This window comes from Abramis brama (genome assembly GCF_963993115.1).
Source record: "Abramis brama genome assembly, chromosome: 1".
NCBI classification, from domain to species: Eukaryota; Metazoa; Chordata; class Actinopteri; order Cypriniformes; family Leuciscidae; genus Abramis; species Abramis brama.
The window spans coordinates 21,210,284-21,235,124 of NC_139963.1; the positions used below are offsets into that span (position 1 = coordinate 21,210,284).

The 24,841-nt window shown below is 37.7% G+C and overlaps 1 protein-coding gene across 1 annotated transcript in view; it reads left to right on the forward strand.

Annotated features, from left to right (window-relative positions):
* LOC311096772 (protein shisa-9) overlaps nt 1-24,841 on the forward strand; it is an 80,677-nt gene that overhangs the window by 26,022 nt on the left and 29,814 nt on the right. The window contains exon 3 of the mRNA XM_084136102.1: nt 11,815-11,930. Coding sequence (XP_083992228.1) covers nt 11,815-11,930 — 116 coding nt within the window. The remainder of the gene's footprint in view (nt 1-11,814; nt 11,931-24,841) is intronic.

Genomic DNA, 24,841 nt, shown 5'->3' on the forward strand with positions numbered 1-24,841 from the left:
ATATATATATATATATATATATATATATATATATACATACATATATATATACTGTATATATATATATACATATACATATACATATACATATATATATATATATATATATATATATATACACACACACTTTATGTAAAATGTATATATATGTAAATATGTAATGTAAAATATGTATATTAGAAAATCTACATCTATGCTTTAAATTTTCATGCCGTGAAACCATTTTAAACTTTCAGGCAAAGCTTCATTACACCAACATCAAAGTTTGTCTAGTTCTATCATACTACACCAGAGAACATTCAAACGACAACATGCCTTGCGCATACATCAAATACAGTTATATTTATAGTACGCCACATCTGCTGAAAACTCTACTGTATTTGGCTGAAAGCACTTCATTTCTGACCACATGTGCCTGCCTTCCAGCAGTGTGTGATGGGGTGTCTGGAGTGTAATCACATCAAAAAACAAACACACTCGATCTGTTCCCTGGGGTCTGGGTGTTTTGATATTACACTCTGTGTTCTATGGTGTGAATCGTCCTATTTTGGTTTTGTGTTTCTGCATGTGATAATTTAGCATCCATGTTTACTCTTTTAAGTGTGAATATATACACACAAGCATCTACTTCACAGCATATGTTTGCTTGCTGTGTGTGTGTGCTTGATGAATCACAGTGACGTCAGTCATTTAGTTTTGTCCTGGAGCCTTATCTGTTCTGGAAAGTGCTGTGTTTGTGTGTGTTTGCAGCCCCAGTGACATTTGCAGTGTGTGTGGCAGAATGGGGGAAGCCTTTTGTGATGTTTTCATTCAGATAATGATGAGAGGTGAAATACAGGAATCTGATATAAGGGATAGATTTACAAATCTGACCGCACCGAAGGCAGCACTCTTAATAAGAAACTAGCATGTAAGAAGCAATATACTTGAATATAAAAGTCATATTTGAAATAAGCATAACTGAATTTAAAGGGCTAGTTTACCCCAAAATTAAAATTTTGTCATCATTTAGGCTACTCTCCCTCATGTCGTTCCAAACATGTAAGACTTTTGTTCATCTTCGGAACACAAACAAAGATCTTTTTGATGAAATCTGAGAGCTTTTTGTCCCTCCATTGCCAGCTACGCAACTGAAACTTTGACACTTCAAAAAGTTCATAAAGGGATCATAAAAATAACCCATCTGAATTCAGCAGTTTAGTCCAAAATGTTCTGAAGAGACTTGATCTCTTTATATGATGAACAGATTGAATTTAGCCTTTTATTCAGATAAACATTCATCAACTCACACATCAATTGTGGTAAACGGAAGCTCAAGCATGTTCACTTGACGTGCGAGAACCAATGAGGTTCATTCTCGTGTGTTACGCTGCACGTTTGAGCTTCCACTAGAGGTTTGTTATCACGCATCAGGCTTGTTCAGTTGAGCTTCTGTCTATGTTCTCTGATCAATGTTTATATGTGAAAAAAAGCCTAAATCAAATGTGTTCATCATATAAAGCAATCGAATCTCTTCAGAAAATTTGGACCAAACCACTCAAATTCATATGGATTAGTTTTACGATCTCTTTATGAGCTTTTTGAAGCGTCAAAGTGGTAGTTGCGTATCTGTCAATGGAGGGACAGACAGCTCTCAGATTTCATCAAAATGATCTTCATTTGTGTTCAGAAGATGAACGAAAGTCTTACGGGTTCGGAACGACATGATGGAGAGTAAATGATGACATAATTTTCAATTTTGGGTGAACTAACCCATTAACACATTCAAGTTTAACACTTCACATGCTATGTCAATCTGTTTATGACTTCTTCCATGAGGGGATTTGGCGTCATGGCATCTTTGTTTCCAGGCGGACCGTTAAAGAACGCAACGCACACGTAGAAATCCTGTAGAATTCAACCAATCAAATGACGACTTCGAAACTCCTGAAGTGTGGGTGTGACGTGACATCTGAGGTTGAGACTAACATGTTTATAACAAGCTAGCAAGAAAGCCTGCCAAACGTATAGTAGACTTAACAGCAGTACTACTGGCTTACAATATTTGCGTTTTCTTCTACGTATTAATGTGGAGTATGTTTCCAGTCTTTTGCATCACAAACAGCAAACTGCATGACGATTACAATTAAAATAATAACAAAAACGCTTTCTTGCAAAACTATTGTTCCCCAGAGAAACTTTGTTTGCGCTCGCAAAAGCACTGAAATATAGTTTTCCCTCCCACCTCATATTATTTCCATCACAAAAGTTTTCTGAGCGAACACAAAAGCATTGAATTTTTTCTCCCATTTCTCCCCATGCAAATATGAATATAAATGGAATAGAGCTTTAACCTGTGTAAACAGCTAAGAAGGAATATTGTTTTATTTATAATAAGATAAATAGTGTTTGCAGTGCTTATAATCCCAGGTTGCTGACACACACACACACACACCTTCTACGTTTCGGGATTGTACTTGGCAGCTGTCAGGTTCATTAGAATTCAAGAGAGGTATCATGAATATAAAGGGAACCATTTTTTAGAAGAAGAATGACGAGATTACAATTGACTGCATTCATGTGTAGATAACAGCAAAAAGACAGACAGAGAGACGGGACGGCTATGATCATGACATTTGGGTGACTTTTGCTGTTTGCTGAACTGTGAGCGTTTGCATGTGTGTTTGATATGTCTGTGTCAATTTCAATAGGTGATCAATATCAGTTCATGCATCAACATATCCACAAAAACATCCCCAGGGACAAAACGTTGTGTATGCACGTTTTATTACCTCTGGGTTTGGAGTGGCGCTCATGAATAGTCTGACCATGTGCTTTAAGGTGTTTCTCAGCTGGGCAACTTAAAAAGACAGAAAAGACAAAGTCAAATTGCGATTGTGTCTCCATGTAAAGAATATCAAGGACAAAATCACAAATGTAGTTGGTTGCGTTTAGTCAAGCCAACAATTAATGTATGGCTAGGTGGTTTTCAAAATCCTTTGTATTAAACTTAAACATGTAGCTTGGCCCGAGTTTAAGCTAAAGATTTAAATGATACCTCAGCTTGTTGAGGAGAGGTGTATTAGATCTTTAATAAGCAATCAGACAAAACGATTGGGTGAAAACATCTTGTACACTTACATTAAAGAAGTCATATCAGACTTGATTTTCTTACACAGTACTGTATATACAGTGAGGAAAATAAGTATTTGAACACCCTGCTATTTTGCAAGTTCTCCCACTTGGAAATCATGGAGGGGTCTGAAATTGTCATCGTAGGTGCATGTCCACTGTGAGAGACATAATCTAAAAAAAAAAATCCAGAAATCACAATATATGATTTTTTAACTATTTATTTGTATGATACAGCTGCAAATAAGTATTTGAACACCTGTCTATCAGCTAGAATTCTGACCCTCAAAGACCTGTTAGTCTGCCTTTAAAATGTCCACCTCCACTCCATTTATTATCCTAAATTAGATGCACCTGTTTGAGGTCGTTAGCTGCATAAAGACACCTGTCCACCCCATACAATCAGTAAGAATCCAACTACTAACATGGCCAAGACCAAAGAGCTGTCCAAAGACACTAGAGACAAAATTGTACACCTCCACAAGGCTGGAAAGTGCTACGGGGAAATTGCCAAGCAGCTTGGTGAAAAAAGGTCCACTGTTGGAGCAATCATTAGAAAATGGAAGAAGCTAAACATGACTGTCAATCTCCCTCGGACTGGGGCTCCATGCAAGATCTCACCTCGTGGGGTCTCAATGATCCTAAGAAAGGTGAGAAATCAGCCCAGAACTACACGGGAGGAGCTGGTCAATGACCTGAAAAGAGCTGGGACCACCGTTTCCAAGGTTACTGTTGGTAATACACTAAGACGTCATGGTTTGAAATCATGCATGGCACGGAAGGTTCCCCTGCTTAAACCAGCACAAGACAAGGCCGTCTTAAGTTTGCCAATGACCATTTGGATGATCCAGAGGAGTCATGGGAGAAAGTCATGTGGTCAGATGAGACCAAAATAGAACTTTTTGGTCATAATTCCACTAAACGTGTTTGGAGGAAGAAGAATGATGAGTACCATCCCAAGAACACCATCCCTACTGTAAAGCATGGGGGTGGTAGCATCATGCTTTGGGGGTGTTTTTCTGCACATGGGACAGGGCAACTGCACTGTATTAAGTAGAGGATGACCGGGGCCATGTATTGCGAGATTTTGGGGAACAACCTCCTTCCCCTCAGTTAGAGCATTGAAGATGGGTCGAGGCTGGGTCTTCAAACATGACAATGACACGAAGCACACAGCCAGGATAACCAAGGAGTGGCTCTGTAAGAAGCATATCAAGGTTCTGGCGTGGCCTAGCCAGTCTCCAGACCTAAACCCAATAGAGAATCTTTGGAGGGAGCTCAAACTCCGTGTTTCTCAGCGACAGCCCAGAAACCTGACTGATCTAGAGAAGATCTGTGTGGAGGAGTGGGCCAAAATCCCTCCTGCAGTGTGTGCAAACCTGGTGAAAAACTACAGGAAACGTTTGACCTCTGTAATTGCAAACAAAGGCTACTGTACCAAATATTAACATTGATTTTCTCAGGTGTTCAAATACTTATTTGCAGCTGTATCATACAAATAAATAGTTAAAAAATCATACATTGTGATTTCTTTAATAGATTATGTCTCTCACAGTGGACATGCACCTACGATGACAATTTCAGACCCCTCCATGATTTCTAAGTGGGAGAACTTGCAAAATAGCATGGTGTTCAAATACTTATTTTCCTCACTGCATATACACAGTATATATATATATATATATATATATATATATATATATATATATATAAATAAGCAGATAATCTATAAATTCCAGGAGTCAGCAGAGAGAATCTGCTGCTCTCCGGTGTTATTGACCACAGAAAATCCGTCAGAAGGGGAAGAATGTCAAACTTCATTGCTTTTCCGTTACCCAGCCAATCTTCCCTTCCCGCCCATAGATTACTAAAACAGATAGGCCTACACGCACTGAAATCTGAATGATTTTATACCCCAGCAGACAAATTTCTCATGTAAACGACAAGGGTGGGGGGAGGGACTAAAAAATCTCTATTACGCAGATTAGCACGCAAAGACACACACACACACACACACACACACACACACACACACACACACACACACACACACACACACACACACACAATCTTTGTGTTTCAATCAAATATTTCCCCTACTGTGATATCACTAATGGCTAATGCACCAGAAACACATATTTCCACACATACAAACATACACATACAGGCTTTCCCACTGGAGCAGCATTAGCCCTGCGGCTAACCGGGCCACTAAGAACCATCTGCCCCACCAGCTCAAAGTTTGAACGAGATTATTTTTTTATTTTTTTTTAAACCTCTCTGCTGAATATTTTGATTTTATTTGGTGCTCCAAACTTCAGTGAAACAGTGGTTGAATGTCAGGCTAACCAAGCTAAACCTTGCTGAAAAAAATAAAATAAATAACAGACCAAATAAGCTGGTTTAATCAAGCTTAAATAACCAAGTTAAATGACCAGCTGCAACCATATTATTGCATAATAATGTAAATAGAATGTTTTGGCCACTTTCAAGCCTCATTTTTGCATGGCTGCACTAGTCAAGCTGGTACAATAAGCTTCTCAAGCTGCCAGTAACAGGTCTACTACTGAATCAAGTTCATTACTGGCTAAAATGCTTATTGGTGGAATGTTTTGCCAAAAGACCAAAAAGATGCATCATGATATTAACTTCATTATTATAATTATCAATGAAAACAGTCTAATCAAAGAACACTGTTGGGGATTGAGCTGGTTGAGCTGAAAGAGCTCAACGCTGCCTGAATTTCTTTGTTAGCTGGTTAATTCGCTGAAATGAAAGCAAATGCACAGGTGAAGTCGAACCCTAACATGCTAGTCAGAATGCATAATTCTGTTGTATATGCTTAATTGTTTAACCCTCTGGTGGAGGAGTCACACTCATACTCCTTCCAGTTAAAAGAGGCCGAACACCTCTTTCGTAAAATCAGAAGTCGGTCTGTTACATTTTGACATTATCATAAAAATGTTATTTTTGTCTAATAAAAGTGCATCCCATTCAAACTAGAGTGAGTTGGGCTAAATAAATTATTTGGCAATTTATATTTATCATAATAATATTATTTATTTACTTTTTTGCTAAACTGTGACTCAAAAAAATAAAAAAAATGTAACAAATATAAGATGGTCCAAAATGGTCTGAATGTTTTTTTTCCGCCCATTATGGCAGTGACTATATTGATCAGGAGGGAATCTAGTTTAGGCCTATACAAGTTGTTCTCCAAAAGCCCTCAAACGAGTCTTTAAGTGAGTTTAGAAGCCAGTTGGGGGCACTTAAGACTGATTTGGGACGCCTGCAGTTAGTCTTTCCACCTGTGATTACCACCGCAGCGCTTTATAAGAATCTTGCTGAAAAAGTAACAGTTTAATTAAAGACCCCATGTTTCTGTAATGAAAAGGGAACATGCTGAGAGAACAACAGCAAGACTGGAAATGGCTCACATAATTTCACCTAATACACACTCACGCAATCCTATCCAATCCAGCATATGTACGGCCAATCAGAAATTCATTCATCACACACAGTAACGACCCTGAAAGTTAAGACCATCAGCGTGATTAACGATCATTTTCTATCAATAAACGACTGAATGATGGTTGATTGCTGCTGTGTTCTGAAGTACGGCCGTAGGTGATACAGATTGAGCCATTTAAAATATTGAATTGCTGAACAGAAAAGCAGGGGTAAACGGAGATATTCTTGGTGAACACAGCTGGGAGCAGATGAATGGAGATGTGTGTAGATGTTTCTCAGATTCTATGTTTACATGCTCTGTGCATGAGAACATGACATAGGAAACATTGTCCTGAGAGCAACGGTGAAAGTAAGACCTGCACACGAGCTCTGAGGTGCATTTAAAGATCATGTCGCCACATTCCTACATCCTTGATCCACCGGCAGAGATCAATCCAAGTGTTTAGTTTCGGTTTAGCACAGTGCAGATTTAAGATCAGTATAACTGGCTTGTCAGTTCAATTATCAAGTCAGGTTTTGTTTTAAATACATTCTATTTACATATTTCTACCTAAATCTCCCAATGGAAATCTGCATTAAATTTTACAACAAGAACAAACTGTGCCCACTGATTACTGTGAAAAATTACTGGACTGCCTCTGTTCGGGCTCACAGCCCAATTTTCATAATTAAAAATCAGTTAAATAGAAAATACATTTTAGTTGACCACTTTGGTAGTTGAAAGAGAATTTTTTAAACTGACATTAATGTTTAATTACTCTGCAGTTTGTGAAATGTCTCATAAATATGTGGAACCGATTAAATAAAACCACTGTTGCTCTAGGTCTTAAAGTATCTGTCTGCAAATTTGAGTTGGGGAATAAGTTTAAATTTGATGATTTTAATTTGGCTTCAGCCAATCAGAACATATCTGATGTGTAAACTGCAAAACGCCATATTCTCAAGAAGTATTTTTGTCTTATTTTCCTGTTAAAATATCTCAAAATTAAAAATTTACTTGAGAAGCAATACTAAATAAAATGTTAAGATTTTTTATCAGAATTTTTTTAAATCTTAAATAAGTATTTTGTCTTACAGCACTGGCAGATTTCATGTTTTAATCATAAATAAGTTCAAACAAGTGGGAAAAAAATCTGCCAGTGCAGTAAGACAAAATACACTTATATTTATCTATGAAAACAAGTCTTCTATCAAAGTTTCACTTCGAAAAGTAAACATATCTTATTTTAAGGATTTACTTATATATTTACCAGGAAAATAAATGTATAAAAATGCATAAATAAAATACATTAAAAAAGATAAAAACCCATGAAGTGTAATATACAGATATTAGGAGTAATATTTTGTTGTGGTGTTGCTACCAAGCAAAAAAAAAAAAAAAAAAAAAATTATTATAATAGTATAGATTTTGTTTAATTACAGTACTGTAAAAAGTTTGGGGTCGGTACGATTTGTTAATATTTCTGAAACAAGGCAGCATTTATTAGATAATAAATACAGTAAAAAGAGTAATATTGTGAAATATTATTATAATTTAAAATAATTGTTTTCTATTTGAATATATTTTAAAATGTAATTTATTCCTGTGATGTCAAGAAATCATCAGAAATCATTATAATATGATGATTTGCTGCTCAAGAAACATGTCTAATTATCAAAGTTGCAAATAGTTGTGCCTCTTAATATTTTTGTGGAAACCATGATACCATTTTTCAGGCTTCTTTTATGATTTCCTAGAATGAAAAAAAAAAAAAAAAAAAAGTTGAAATCTTTTGTAAAAGTCTTTCCTGTCACTTTTGATCAATTTAATGCATCATTGTTGAATTAATTTTTTTATTTTTTATCTTACTGACCCCAAACTTTTAGTGTCCCTAACCGTTTTCCTATACCTTACATTCACAATCTGTCTGAGTGTAAAATAAGCCATCAGGACTGAACATTACACGGCTCACTAGAGGGGCAGGAAGTTTGTAGAAATTTGCAGACAGCCATCTTCCTGTGTGGCCTGTACTGGCTTTGAGGAGACGGTAGGAGCGATTCACAGGGCAGCACATCAGTCGAGCATACAGCGGAGAGGAGTGCCTCATTCTCCTGGTCCTTATCATGAAACACACAGACCCTTCTCGTATTCCTCAGCCCAGCGTTCCTGGCAACTGTTGCTTTGGACATGTCCCACGGTTCCATCCTGCCCTGGATGTTGAGACGATGATGTCACAAGGGAAATAACGGAACCTTGAAGAGCAGCCGTCCAGAAGTATTTTCAATTGCACTGGAATTAGGTCACGCTCGCACTTCCTGCGCACCTACACAATTTTAATGCAACCACTGAAGCACTTGCCAGTAGGGACGGGTGAATTGAGAGGGTTGGTTGTTAGTTAAGTGTTAGTGAGATGTTATGGCAGCACTGAGAGCTCAAAGATGGCTCAGTGAACGATCGGTGAAGGTTACGGTCACTGATGCTTCAAGTGAGGGATTTGGTTGGATTCAGAAAGTGCAAACAGGAGTTAGTGAACAAAGGGACGGGTGAGATTCAAGGACAGGCAGTGATTGAAACATTCTTTGAAAGCATGAAGGCAGAATGACTGAAGTGGTATGGGAATAAAAGAAAGAATTGAATTGAAATATAGAATAACTACTGAGTGAGACTACATGTGAATAAATGGAAATGCACAAAAAGAGGGGAGATTCATAAGAAGCAGTACATCAAATATTAAAGTCTAATATAAAAATAAACCAGTAGATGGTCTGAGGTGACACTCAATTATGTTTTTCATTTTAGAGTTCTTATACTATTGGAATGATTCCTGTTTAACAATGGAATATAATATGCAGGGATAATGGACATCCAGCCGTTTGTTATCGCAAAGTAAACCCCAACAGGGTGATAAGTAAATAATAAGACACAAGATATTGATTTGAGTTGAAATATTTTACTAGCTAATTAAATGTTTCCTCAAACAGTTCTTAGCAAGCAGCTTGGAGCCTACGAACGAACAAGTTCAAACAAGACAGACATTTAAGGGATAATGTACAGTCCTATCACTTATTACAAGGCTTTTTACCACATAAATGAAAGACAGGGAAATGAAACCATTTTAAAATCCTACCTGTTTATTATTTTGTAAAACATTACAGTGTACATAACAATGGTTCTAGCCACATGATGAACACTTCAACAATATTACGGTATAGGGCTAGTATTAATATTATTAAGTGAAGGTTAAGTCATGGTTTCAATATTACCATACTTTTCATGGTTTCATTTTGACAGTAAATACTGTTGATAGCAGTTGAAAGACATGAAAGAAGCGCCAACCTCAAATGCCCCAATGAGCAGACATTATACATTTTTGCCATTTGATGACGATCATCATAACTGACCACAGAATGTCGTGACTGACCAATCAGAACAAACATGTGCTTGATGACGTGGCAGCCGAGATATGCAGCCTTACTAGGAAGCAGCCTTCCATTTTATAAGACAACCCACAATCTCTTTGCTAAGTCCTTTTTAAAGCGGCTATATGTAGAGTTCAGAAACCCTTGTAATTAGCGACACCGGTGGCTGTTAAGTGAACTGCAGCCAGCAACTTATTACTCGTGCTTGCACTCATGGACATGTAACGTACAAGAGATTCATTTTCACTCATTGCGAAATTCTTTTTAGCTCTTTGCTTAGAAGTAAAAAGTTTAAAATACCTTTACAGCGATATACCGTTAACGAACATCCAGACACCGTCCACGCTGCTGAGAGTGACATTTAGATGAAAATGTGTTGCATGCTTTTCTCTCAATAACAAAATAAACACACAACAAAAATGACAGTGGTGAATAAACAGCAGTTAAGAAAGCATCTGATCATAGCGATATATGTAGATATGGTTGCATTAGCTCTGCAATTCACAAGCATCATGTCGACAGATGAGGTCATTTAAATTACACTGTTATGATAGTTGGCAATGTGAGACTATAGTTTGAATGAATCCCTCTTCTTTGCATGAAACATAGACATTACAGAAAAGAATAGCTCTTTCGGCATTATCCTGAACATAGTTTAAGCATTTGTTTCTTGTGTCACTGATCTGAAGAGAGGCTCTCGGGGGGCGCATATAAATGTCACATCTTATTGATATTACCGGTAAAAACGTCCAGAGTCCTTAACATAAAAATCAGCCTACCTAGCAGACAACCTAGGAAGTTGAGAAAAGTCTTGTCTCTTAAGGTGTTCACACATTGGCAATAAAAAAGCGATTCGTTCATGAACATCAGAGACGATCCTGACCTCCCTGGGGCCCTTCTACCTGACCCATGACCCATGTAAACCATTTGCCATTGCCACACAGTCACACCTGACACCCCAGTGCTCCCACTACAGTCCTCCCTCCTTTAACTAGTACTAATGAAAATGTAATTCCTGATATCAGAAATAGACATTGTTACAAGAAAAAGTACATTCTTAATATCAAGAAATGACATTTTAAATTATTGATATCAAAAATGCACCCTGTGAATGAATAAAAGCTAACTGTGTTTTAAATGATAAAAGCAATACTTGATACTTGATGGTTATTATTTACTGAGGGATGTGCATCCATATTGACCAGTATGTCCAGCCAATCAACATATTAAATGCAATAAAGCCTATAAATCAATAGTCATTGTCAATACATTGCTTTCCATCTTGCTTTATTGCAGAGTTGTAACTAAACTGACTTGGAGACTAGATATTCATTGTCTTGTTTTAAAAGGATGTGTGCCTATAATGAGGAGTGCCATCACGCCCATATTGTACTGGTCACCACAGATGTTTTGCTGGAAAGAGCGCATTTAATTTCGTGCACAAGCATATGAACGCATGTTAATGCATGTTAGCGCGGATATCTTCACTTTGCAGTTTTTAATCACAAAAATAATTGGCATAATTTCAACATTTACAGAAAACGGATAAAAATACTTCGCAATGTCATAATTCTTTCCTAAAATTAATCTTCAGCACTTTATTAGCACGGTTTACAAATCACACCGCTCTCGAAAATCCCATGTTCATTCCTCACATCAAGACATGTCTTCCAGGTTTCTAAGACTTGAAGACAAATGACTTGAATAAGTGAGGCGTGACTTGGATCGAATGCAAAACTCTGGTGTGGGATCATGTCTGGTTTGTATCGCTCACCCTTGTTTGCCAAGTGCCCTGCTGAGGAACTGATGGTGTACAAACCTGTCTCTTTTTAGGGCCCTGACAGAACTGCTGAAGCAGCCAGGCGAGGCCGGGGGCGTGGACAGAGGAGGAGGTCACCACCCCATCGGATCTAATGGCATCACTGGCAGGTCAATGCGCACCAACAACGGTAAGTCAGATCTCCAGACGTGCATCTACTGTAGAGTTTCTGCTGAGCTCAATCACAGGGACTCGCAGACAAGATGAACGTTAAATGAAATATAATGAACATCAAACATTCAATGCTGGGGTAAAAAGGGACCTTGACAGGTTGCCTGCATTTCTGCTTCCGTCGCCAATTCTCAAGATATGAGCCTTGCAGATTTTGGCACATGAATGTGAATTATTGATCATGTATGTGTTAAAATACTTTCTTGATCCCTATATAACTAAAAACAAATAACAAAAGCATGTAACAAAATTAGTAAAACAAGCTAAAATTTAAATGAAAATTCTAAATATTAATAAATACTATGATATTATATCAATAATACTAAAATAACAGTGCCGCAAACCGTGTAAGTGTACACTGTGGTATGCATAAACGTGCCAAATGTGAGGCACAATTCATGTCCATAGCACATTTCAGAATCAGACTTATGTTTTTCATAAAGACTAAAGAAAAAATGAGAGAACGGAGCCATACTCAAAGACCAGAATATCATAGAACCTAAAGTTGGGCTCTTTTGACTTATACCAAAGTCCCTTTAAGGAAAGTCATTTCACTCGGCGGCCATCTTTGAAATGGGCGACTTTTTCAGTCATGCAAGTGCAGCTCATTTCTCTTTGAATGGGGAAACATCAAATTATCCAAAGATGTTCACGAAGCTTACGATTAAATTTCATATTTGAAATCACAAATAAAATCTGACAAAAACTGTCTCATAAATTTAGTTTCTAAACGCTCAAATCATGACAATTTTTTTTAAATTCAGGCTGGACCAGCCAATGCGTTTGTACAGTCGCACGCGTCTCAGAACACTGACTTTTTCTGTAGCAGCTGGAGCTTCTGCAGTGACGCAATGACTTCACCAACTGGCGATTGGCTCTTTTATTTAGAAGGCGGGACTTATTCTGCAATATTGTGTGTTGCAATTTCTCCCACTCATAGTAATACGAGTGCACCGTCTTTCTCAAGTCTTTGCGTATACTAGTAAGAAACAACCTAGCATTTCCCCCAGAACTCCTGTGGTGATGATTTTTATTTTTGTAATTCCGTTTGGTGCCACTAGAGGTAGAGGACACACTACAGCTTGAATAAATCCCAAATTTGTTGCAAAAAAAAAAGTTGACTGTAGCTGTGTCATCATTTCACATCATTCTTGCACGATCACAATCCATTAAATTATTATCAGATACGCATTGGCCGACAACATTATTGATGAAACCTCAGCAAAAACACTGAGGCTTTAAAGGCTATCACTTTTTGACCCAGTGAGGGTAATGAACTTGAAAGAGGGAGTAATTAAATTTGCGGATATGAGAGATCCCACTGCTGCTCCCTCTCAGCCTTGGAAGAGGAAGTGGCTTAACGAAGCAACTGTGCTAATTAAGGCATAATTAAGAAACTTCAGCCAAGGCCTGCTGATCAAGAACACACTGTCCTTCTGTCTGAGAATTAGGGACCCATTTATCTCTCTATCTCACACACGCACTTCATCACAGGTGTGATTATTTCTTGGGAGTGTGAGAATTTCCACTGTGTCAGTGTTTCTACTCGTACTTCTTTTATCTTCTTCCTTTTCTAAATCCATCTCTTCATTGAGTGTTTAATTAAGTGCTCATTAAGCCAGCTTGATCACACAAAGGGTCACAAGCCAAGGGTCTAAGAACGATCCATCTGCACACACACACACACACACACACACACACACACACACACACACACACACACACACACACACACACACACACACACACACACACACACACACACACACACACACACACAACCATAGAGTCGTGACAGGTAAACTCATTTCGACACAGGGAGTCAGGGAGGATGGATGGATGGAAGGAAATTAGAGAAGGAGAAATGCAGTGATGAAGATGGAGTGGGATGATGAGCTCCTAGAAAAGTAGTTGTCAAATAGATTCGTGAAGGTATCCAAAATTGTCTGCTTAAAAATAGACCTAAATAAACAGAATCAAATTATAATTGACAAAGAGCACCAGCATAGAATTAATATCTTGATTGATATAATCATAATGCATTGAATAATTATGTTGACATTATTGTGTGATAAAGTCTCATTTAGGTTAATTAGCTTAAAATAGAAATTAGTTAATTTCAACAAAACAGCAGTCTGGAAATATTATGCATAGAAAAACATAATAAAAATAAATTATTTACATACTACGGGGCTGTATTGATTGGTTGATGAATGTTAAAGTGTGCAATTATTTTCAGGGAAATGCACGGCTAAAGTAGGTCCAGGCAGGTCTAACGCATTACAGTTCCATACTGTATCACTTCGCCACATGATTTCAGTTATTTCAAAGGTCTTTACAGACTACAACAGCAAAAGAACCAAAACCCACAACGACACTGACCAAGCATATAATTATATTAAACAATAGGATAAAAAAAAAGACAAATTGTTCCCATGTTTTTTGCCACAAAATTACATTTTACTGCGTTCAGAAAGCACATACTCTCTTTCTCAAAGAGCGTTTTAAGGACAAAAAAACTGACAAATGTCTTGAAATACAGCATCTGAACAATATCTTGAGGGGTGGTAACAGTAGTATAAGTGGAATAATTGACTCCGGGCCATTGAATTATTGAAAAGATAATGCACACCCAAGGTGTAATGGCCACCTGCATTACCACCACATGGCATAAAACAGTAATTACAAAATGAACGGTACTTTTTAGACCAAACTGCAGGTAATTCTTCAGGTAGTTGGTGGTTTCCCCCATTTTTTGAGTTTAAAGTGGTCCACAATCTCTGTGGAACGAGTCCACCACCTGAAAAAGTTTGAGAACCACTTTCCTTGAGGGAGGAAAATGAGATTTGAAGAATCAAAAAAACCAATAGGTGAGGGAACCTGGCAGAGAGAAATAGAAGGAAAATGAAAGTTTGAATGAATAAATAGTGAGAGAAAGAGAGATGGGAGGGGAAGGAAAAAGACCTGAGGGGAGGAATAAAGAAAGAGAGAATGAGACAAGAGGAAAGATGAATGAGTGTGGGAGAGGAATGGTGTGGGTGTGATAGGCTGTCGAATGAAACGAGAATTAGAGTGATGTTTAGAAAGGAGAATGAGAACTGAATGAAAGAACGGTCTCTCCCCCTTTCATCATCCTTCCATCCCAGCTCATCAACTCGTTGAAATCCTGGGGTCATGACCTTCTGCAAAAGCGTATGCTTTCAATAAGTATCATTATGATTGTGTTAGTTCCAATTATGATTGTTGTTAGTGAGGTTTGCGATGGCTAGAATCACAATTTAATAATATCTAAGGTTAGTATAAACACAATGCATTAAACTGTAGCTCAACCGTGCAGTGGACATGAATAATATCATGCAGCTTGTTGAGGAGAGGTGTATTATATTTTCAATAAAAATGTATTATTATGAATAGAATTACATTAAAGGAGTGCTTGATCCATATCTAGAGATTTAGGTCGGATCTTTTGACATGGCCCAGTAAGCAAACACCCAGAACACCCTAGCAATCACATAGCAACACCCTAGTAATCACCCAGAAATACCAGCATCAAGTTTTGCACGGGCAAGAACATTACGTTAAACCAGCAAAATCATTTAAGGGTAGTAAAATGAAACTTAATTATAAGCTGCACGTAACAATTCTTATAGTGTAATACAAATCTTTATTTTCAAGTAGCTTGCATACTAAATAAAATAAGTATCTTATTTTTCTTCTAGTCAGCTTTGAAGACACATACAAGACCACTGAAAAACTACTTTAATTTGAACTACTCGTCACAAAAAATGAGTATGTGTGATCGTCAGCTTGGCTGTGACAGGTGAAGAGATGTTTCAGTTTACAGTAAGTTCATACTTGCTGTCTGACCGAGCAGTCAAATGCCTGTAGGCAAAAACACTTCCGTTTTTTTTTCACCTGCTCTGGAGAGATGCATCTATTAAGCAGACGATTTTACTGCTGATACAAGCATGTTTTTACTGCATTTCTAAAGATGGAGATCTTACGGGTCTGGCTGAGTGCAAAATGCTTCATATGTGCAGCTAATGAGTGCAACAGCATGAGTTGTCACACTGTTTGCATTTGATGATGAGACATTGCGTTGTTTGTGTGCGTGTAAGAGAGAAAGACTCTGTGCCATATGTGCCAATCATGTTCTTGGCAGACAGCATGTGTGTGTGTGTGGGCTCAGGCTGGTTGTACTACAGACCACCCATGAAAAACCCATCCATCAAATCAAAAATGTGAGTGTGTTGAAGGCGACGTGCCTGGGGGTAAATTTTTATTACTGTTGTTACTGAAAAAGCAGTCTAGCACTGCTTGTATGAATAACGTTTCATAAATATGATACCATCTGAACAAGAATGGCAATGGCAATTGAAGAAAAAAGAAAAAGACATTTTATTTTTTCTAATTCAAAATGTAAATGTATGTAGAAATTACATTATATATATACTAGGGCTGTCAATCGATTAAAATTTTTAATCAATTAATCACATGATTGTCGTGAGTTAACTCGTGATTAATCGCATTTAATCGCAAATTTTTTTATTTGTTCTAAATATACCTTAAATTAATACTTTTCAAGTTTGTAATACTCTAATCAACGTGGGCATGGATAAATATAGATGCTTTATGCAAATGTATGTTTATTATTGAAACCATAGTCAATATAGAGCATGAAGACGAGACATGTTTTAAAGGTCATAGATGTTTTTTCAAAGAACTTGTTCATGTCTATTAGACACATGTAGAAAGAACAAAGAAATACCATGTTCCCATTACTTCTCTTTCTTTGCACTGAGCAATTTACTAACAAAAAAATGTTTAGATTTTTGCATGACAGGGCAGCTCTTCTGAAAATGCTAAATGTACATTTATTATTTATTATTACATTATAGTTTGTCTCTCTCTGTGCCCATTTTGATGAAGCTAAATTCTCAATAAAACTGTTTTCATTGGTATATTTTACTTTCTATTGTCAAACAACGCAATTAATTTGAAATGGTGACTGAAACGCGACCCAATAAACATAACCAGCTCTCCCTTCCAAGACGTTAAACTGCACAAAAATTCTGATAATCGAGCCGTCGTCTGGTGAAATCAAATACACATAAGCTAAAGACAATATCCGTGTATATTTGTAAAATTAGAGAAGCAACATAATATCTGTTTAACTGAATTAAAGCGCTGCTCCTCCGCGCGAGACGCAGAGAGAGAGAGAGAGAGAGAGAGAGAGAGAGAGAGAGGCGCGCGCGCGCGTGCTGAGAGAGCCTGTAGATTCTCAGAAACTAAATAAGGTTTGGGCGCTTTGTTGAAGGAAAAAAAATCGCTAAAGGGGTCTGCAATGTCGCTAAGTTGCCAACACGGTGTATCTCCATTTCTCCAACTAGGGTTGGGCCACGGGTCAAACAGAAAATATGCGCTGCGTTAATCGCCCGTTAAAAAAATTAGTGCCGTTAATATGATTTTGCGTTAACGCGCGATTAACGCGCTAACTTTGACAGCCCTAATATATACATATATGTATTATGTATAAAGCATTTACTGTACAAAAAATACAGTATATTATAAAGCATTTACTGTACAAAAAATGGTTTTAAGCCAGTTATTTATATCTTTTGCTGTAGTTTGTCTCTAGGAAATATCAGTTTACATTTCTAAACATTTTTTCTTTTGCCATTAATTGTAATAATCCAGTGAGATTTCTGTATGCACAAGGAGTCTGACAACAGCCGATATGATCTGATCTCACCATCATCGAGTCTGTGATAAATACATGAAGAAACAGAAAAAACTGAGACAGACGAAATCCAGAAGAAGAATCCTTCTGGAATTTTGCCCTTGAGAATCTACAACAGTGTGACTGGCTGGACATTTACTGTGCCTCCATCGTGTGTGTGTGTGTGTATGTTAAGTGTAATGAAGTGGAAGTTCACACCCTATCTTACCAACCGAAGCGGCCTTCCACTGACCCCAACACACACACACACACACACACACACACACAGATCACAGTGGACAAACAGCTGGACATTATCCCAATCTTCCGAAGCCGCAGCAGGACAGAGCATTCATTTCATCGCTGCACGTCTTCATAACAGGGTTAAACAGATCTGAGGCCAGTTCTAATGCTCATTGATCTGAGCTCTTTTGATGTTTCCACAGAGCAGAGGTGATTTCTGCAGTGAGCCTCAAGCTAAACTGGCTGCAGAACCAGTAATCAGGATCCGGTAGCAGACATGACGCTCTCTTATGGAGAATCACTGCACAAGCACTATTCATAACAGTTATTTTTGTCTCATTTTTTTGTAAAAATATCTAAAAATATTTGAAAAAAATTGTATACATAAATGTACTCGAGAAAGTATCTTTAATGAATGTATTTTAAACATTCATTAAATCTGCCACTGCCAGTGCAGTAAGACATAATACACGTATTTTCAAGATGCAAACTATAAAAACAAGTCTTAATATTCCAGGTAGTGTTGCTTCTCCAGTACATTTATCTTGTTTCAAACATTTTTAGATATTTTGACTAAAATATAAGACAAAAATAACCACAATTATATGATATTTTTACTGGAAACTAAGACAAAAAGACTCATATGAACATGAACATCAAATCGTGTGACTTGTTGAGGAGAAGCACTAATACTTTTCTAAGCAATCTAATTTTATATATATATATATATATATATATATAAAATGTGATTTTTGTTGCTAGTAAACAATTACCCAGAACAACACTGTAAAAAGTGAACAGTTGGATCAATTTAAAAAAATTACTTCAATTGGTAACACCTAAAGAAATTAAGTTTTCTCAACTTAAATGATCACATTTTATCCTGAAAAACGTGATCATTTAAGTTGAGAAAACTTAATTTCTTTAGGTGTTACCAATTGAAGTCATTTTTTAAGTTGATCCAACTGTTCACTTTTTACAGTGTAAAAACTAGATAGCAATGTGTTAAAAAACACTCCAAACACCTTAGCATCATCCTTACAACATGGCGAATTTTTCGCAGACAAACACCACTCACATTTTCTTCAAAACATGTAAACTTCTACTGTAACCATGGTAGGATGTTAATTATTTCCTGTGATGTTCTGCTCTGGCAGGATCTCAAAGCCCTTTGTATTTCTCAATTAAGAAGATTATTACAGCGTGACCTTCTGCATACAGTCTGTTACCGCTGAAAGGTCATCTTAGAAAAGGTGGAATCTCAAGAGGGATGAAAATCACAAGTGCTTCAGTAAGAAAAAGATCAGATGAAATGCTTGAAGATCTCTTTAAGGTCAGAAAGGAAGGGAAATATTTGGAATTGTGTCTTGTAACAGGACAATATTTGAAATCAATGCTTTAAATAAAGGCCATTGCACACCAGAAATAGTTAGTCGTGGAAGTTCCCTCTTCTTGATACATTCACACAAGATACAAGCCAACCACCAAATGGATTAAAAAAATGGGCTTTGCTGAATAAATAAAACAATAAAACGAATAAAAGAAAACTTTAAAATAATTCAAAATTAAGTTATATTTGTTAAATATAATGATACAATTTGTAAATAATAATTAAAAAGTACAACTGAAAAACAAAAATGTGTAAAAAAACAAAAACAAACTTATTCTCTCCATTCTTTTTCCAAAGCTAACAAAATAATGTAGTGTACCGTACTGTGGTCAGACCCATGATCATCTGGTGTAAACTGTGCAAGTTACTTCACTGCACTTTGGAGGGATCGAAGTCAGCATGTCAATTTAACAACAGGAAGCTTTTTTTCCCTGCAAATGCACCAATCAAAAAGTGGTAGTAGAATATGTCAATCAAACATGCATTGATGTCTGTGTGAAAGGAGTCTGATTAAAGGGGAAAGAGAAAAAGTACAATGGTGAGAGAGAGTGAGACATCAAGTTGAGATATGCTTTTTAGGAAATGGAGTGGAAAGGCTGAAAATACGAAAAAACCCAGAACAGTGGAAAACATTGCCCTTTCAACCATTCTCCTTCCATCTGAAAGAGGTTTAAATGTCACAAGGCAGATAGTACATGTGGTCTGAGCAGAGACACCGAAATGTCAAGTATAGCAGGATGACGTATTAATGCTTGCTTCTGTTAATACATGACTTTAACCCTAGAATGTACTTGTGGCCAGTTGTTTTTTTGCTGTATTTTTCACATGAAGTGGTCTTTTCATCCAAAATTTGGTTAGGATTAGTTTCACTCAGAAATTCAAATTCTGTTGTTATTTAACTCACACTCATGCCCTTCCAAACCGTCTGTGGAACACAAAAGGCTGTCACTCTTTTCCGTGCAATCACTATGAATGAGGAACTGAGACTTTAAAGCATCAAAAAGAACACACAAGCATCATAAAAGTCTTCTTGAAATCATACAATATCCTTTAGAGCGTTCAAACAGAGAAATAGTGATGCCTAACTTGACTTACAAATGAACAATTCATGGAATGAAAAGTTGGTTTCAATTCACATATCTGGAGTCTAAATTGATTTAAAATCACAATGGTTGGAAGGGAAGATTTTCAGCAAATAACTTAACACTTTATGGTACGGCGTTGCCATATGGCAACAATAAATTTCTAGTCACTTCCTTGTTACTCACTTCCGAGTCCAAAACTCTCTTTCCCACTATCACCCTCACACAGAAAATACCTGTTGAAGTTGCTCTTCTCAAGGGGCATCTTTGATAAGTAAATTAGATATTTTTATTCACAAATCAACTTCGTCTAACATAGTTTTACTGTAAATTGAGAAAATATCATTGTTTCCATATGACAAAGCTATACCACTATGGAAAAATAGGCGTGTTGCCGTATGGCAACGCTGTACCACAGTGGAATTGCAGTAATGTATTTCCCCATTGGGATTTCTTTTTATAGATAGTAGCATCAACAATATGATTGGAGTTATTTATTTATTTGAAGTGTTTATTGTAGTATAGTTGTATTTATGTATAAATAACAAATTGATTTCTTTTCAGAAAATGAATACAGCAGAGTTAGCTCTTCCATGTGATGAGAGTGAGGATGAGTTAGCCAAATGATTGGGAATGATAGGGATTAAATGATATAAATCTATCAATTTCTAAAAGAAATGTTCAATTAAATAAAACAGAAAATCATAATTTTATAGAAAAACTACTTTTTTCCATTTTCCATTGTGGTACATCGTTTCCCTAAGTACCTACTAAGTACTAAGTATTTCATGGTTAGAACATAATGCATACCATAGAGGGTTAAATGTTAGTCGGTTTCTTGCACAAAATTATTGTTGTTATTTTTGATGGCATTTTAACGATATGTGGGTGAGTAAATGATGACAACATCCTGGGGTGAACTATCCCTTTAAGGTGTCCTTGATCATTTCTTTTCATATTTAGTTTGCTATTTTACATTTAAAGGAAGTTTGTATTAATACCCCTAGTTTCTATATGTGCTTCCTATGGAATTCAATGCAATGGATTGAAAAGTGTGTGCATGAGTGAGTTTGAGTTAGAATCTAATCTGGGATGTGATTTTCCAAGAATTTTATATATTGACATAGACAAGCTGTAGGCGGGATGTGTGTGTGTGTGTGTGTGAGACTCATCTAGTCTGACCTTCGTATTAGTGACAGATGTTTTCAGATGTCCTCAAATCCAGCTGTTATTCATCGCTCTGTGGAAAACGGATGGTCAAATCCTGCAAAAGCTGTGTCAGAAGAAATGCTCTGCTTTAGATTTACAGATTTGCAGAAATTAAGTATTTCTAAACCTTTCTAAATTTCAAAGAGAAAAAAATTAAAATGTATAATTTACAAAGCCTCATGTTGTCACGATATGTCAGTTTCATCATGTTTGTTAGTTTAGTTTTCATGGACTTTTAGTTTGTTTTCATTCAACATGTATTCCTTTGTTTGAGTTTTCCTGCCATTCATCAGTTTCCATGGACACTAATCATCACAGCTGTTCGTCATCTGGGTTATCACCATGTGTATATAAGTTTCTCACCTTCACTCAAGTGTTTGTCCTGTCTCATTTGTGTTAGCATCTTTATCTGTAGTAACTGTTAGATTTATTATTAAACTCTGCAATTGAATTTTATCCTAATCTTCGTGCCTTCTTTATCTGTCTGACGGAACCTGGCTAACAGAAGACCGGACCAACAATGAAATACGCTGCTAAATTTGATGCGGTGGCTTGGACGAGCCACGATTTCTTTAGTTACATGGAATAATTCTTTTGTCTTGCCGTCACCTGCCCCTACGATGACCCTGTTCTGCTGGATGCCTGCAGCTCTTCGTCTTCCTCGGAAACGCCTTGCTGTGACGTCGAGCCGCAGGTCGTGCAACTACCAGCCTCGCCCAAATGAGAGGATCCTGTGGCTCCGCCTCCGGCCTCTGATCCCTTTGCTCCACCTCGGCCTGTCGGCCCCACCTTGGATACTCCCACCTTCGGCTCCAGCAGAGACCTAGAGGCTCCACCGGGTTCCCTCAACCCACCTGCTCCCCATTGGTCAGTCATTACTCTAAATACACCACGGACTTGCGAGCCTTACGCTACGCTCAGTTCCTCCACCCCTACGGTAACAGCGGGTTCCTCCTTCCCTCCGGCTCCGCCTCAGTCCTCGGGCACTCTTGCTCCACCTCAGACGCTCGTCACCACAACTCCGCCTAGGTCTCCAGTGCCAGCGGTGTCGCTCAAGTCCATTGTCTCTCCGTCTGCGCTCTGGGATCCATCGGCTCGGCCGTCACCAGGATATCGTCAGCCACCTTGACACCTTCCTCTCTAGACTCCACCATGGGCTGTCGTCATCGAGTTATGGGTCCATTGCACCGGCCATTCTCCATCATCACCCCGGGGTCTCGTCGTCTTGCTGTCATCATCCCTTCACCATCTCCTGTCACCATCCCTTCGCCTGCCTCTTAAGCCTCCTCCTCTTGAACTTTATCCTCATCTTCGTGCCTTCTTTATCTGTCTTTCTAAACCTGGCTAACATGTTATTCTAAACAATAAAACTGGATCATTAAAGTGGTCCGTACGTGGTCCCTAAGGGGACATTTAAAAAAATATGAGATGGAAGGTAAAATTATATTTCAATGCTTATGCGTTCTCTCTAATTGGTTCCCACGAGAAAGTTTGCGTTCATTTGCTAAATATTTGCGTTCTCTCGCAAAACTAGCTCTAGCAAACTCAAAGACTCTCAAGGGAACTCAAATGTTTTGCAAGAAAACACAAATGCATTAAATACAATTTTTCTTCCAATCTATTTTCCATCACCATGTCCCCTTATGGGTCTGTAGAATATAGAGCTACATGGACTACTTTCATTAGCTATTTGTGTCCTTTTTGAAGCTTGAAAACTACATTACTTACTCTTACTTCATTGCAATTGCATGGAAAAAAACATCGCCCTGCAGAAGAAAGTAAGTCACAAAGTTTGGCATGACATGAGGGTGAGCAAACGATGACAGAATTGTCATTTTGGTTGAACAATCCCTTTAACGCACAGTTTCTCGTCGCTTATGCATTACTAACCACCTACATCCTTGTAACTAAATGCATACTCACCAGTTTATCTCTAAATAACCACAACGAACAACACTTTGACATACACACACTTCTTTTGAAATATGCATTCCCAGTGACAGCATCAGCACATCAAAAGAGAGAGGCATAAGAAAAAGAGTGAGTTTTTTTTAGTGTGACAGTAGAGCAGCTGGTCTCTGTGTTAGACATCATACATGCCTTATTCTCTCCCTCTGTCCTGTCCTGTCTTTCCTCATCCCTGTCTTTTTTTCCCCCTTTTATTTCTCGCCCTTCTCCCCAAACACAAGTAACTGCATGAATAATCAAATGTGACTCAAAAGGCCTTAAAACCTTCTCTTTGTCTTCTGCCATTTTCAACAATATTTGCTGCTCTTTTTTCTCCTTCATTCTGGTTCTTTTATGCGGTCCAATTAGAGAGCTGCATGAGCGTTGGTGAACACCCCTTCTCTACAGGTACAATGACCCATTCCTACTGTGCTCTGATAGGGACAGAACAGGGTCGTACCATCTGAAGAGCAGGGAGAGGGGGGAGAGGGATTGGAGGTGGTTTGAAGGTCAGAAAGCTGCCGGTGTGTGTAAGAGCATCAATCAGGTTTAACTGAGCGTATTCAGCCAAACACACACATACACACACAATTGCTTCGCAAGCACTTTGTAGAGATTGGGTCAGGCTGTGCTGCTGAGTGAATGAATTGCATTGTACTGCATGCACACCGATCTCTTTAACACACACACACAGACTGTACGTATGAATCGTGTTGGTCCATCAACGTTATAAATGGCTGGGCTGTACTTCCCACTGATTGCTGTATCTCCTATATGGGATCTGATGACACATACAAATGAAGTCTGGGGAGACTTGCTAACTTCCTGTCCTGATCATTTTGGTGTGTGTGTGTGTGTGTGTGTGTGTGTTAGTATTCTGTATGTGGCTTGTGGATCTAGTGGAATGTGTGTCATTAAAGTAGTTCCAGTCCATTGAGAAGCGGAAAAATAAAACCTTAGTGGACAGATAAAAATAATCCCCACAAAGATAGTGAACTAGACATGTGTGTGTGTGGGTGAGTTTGACAATCTACTAAATTTAACCTTGGGGATCAATAAAGACTATCTATTTATCAACACTAATAAAAAAGTATCATGGTTTTAGACATTAGACAGTTGGCAATACCCTGTTTTTTAGGTATTACATACTTTATCTCTTTCCCCGCCATTGACGTAATTTTCCATCATTTACTGTATGACACAGTGCTTCCCTGCCATTGACGTGAATTTACAGCAATCCATGATTTCACTGTTACAAGGTAGGGGCGCTATTACACATT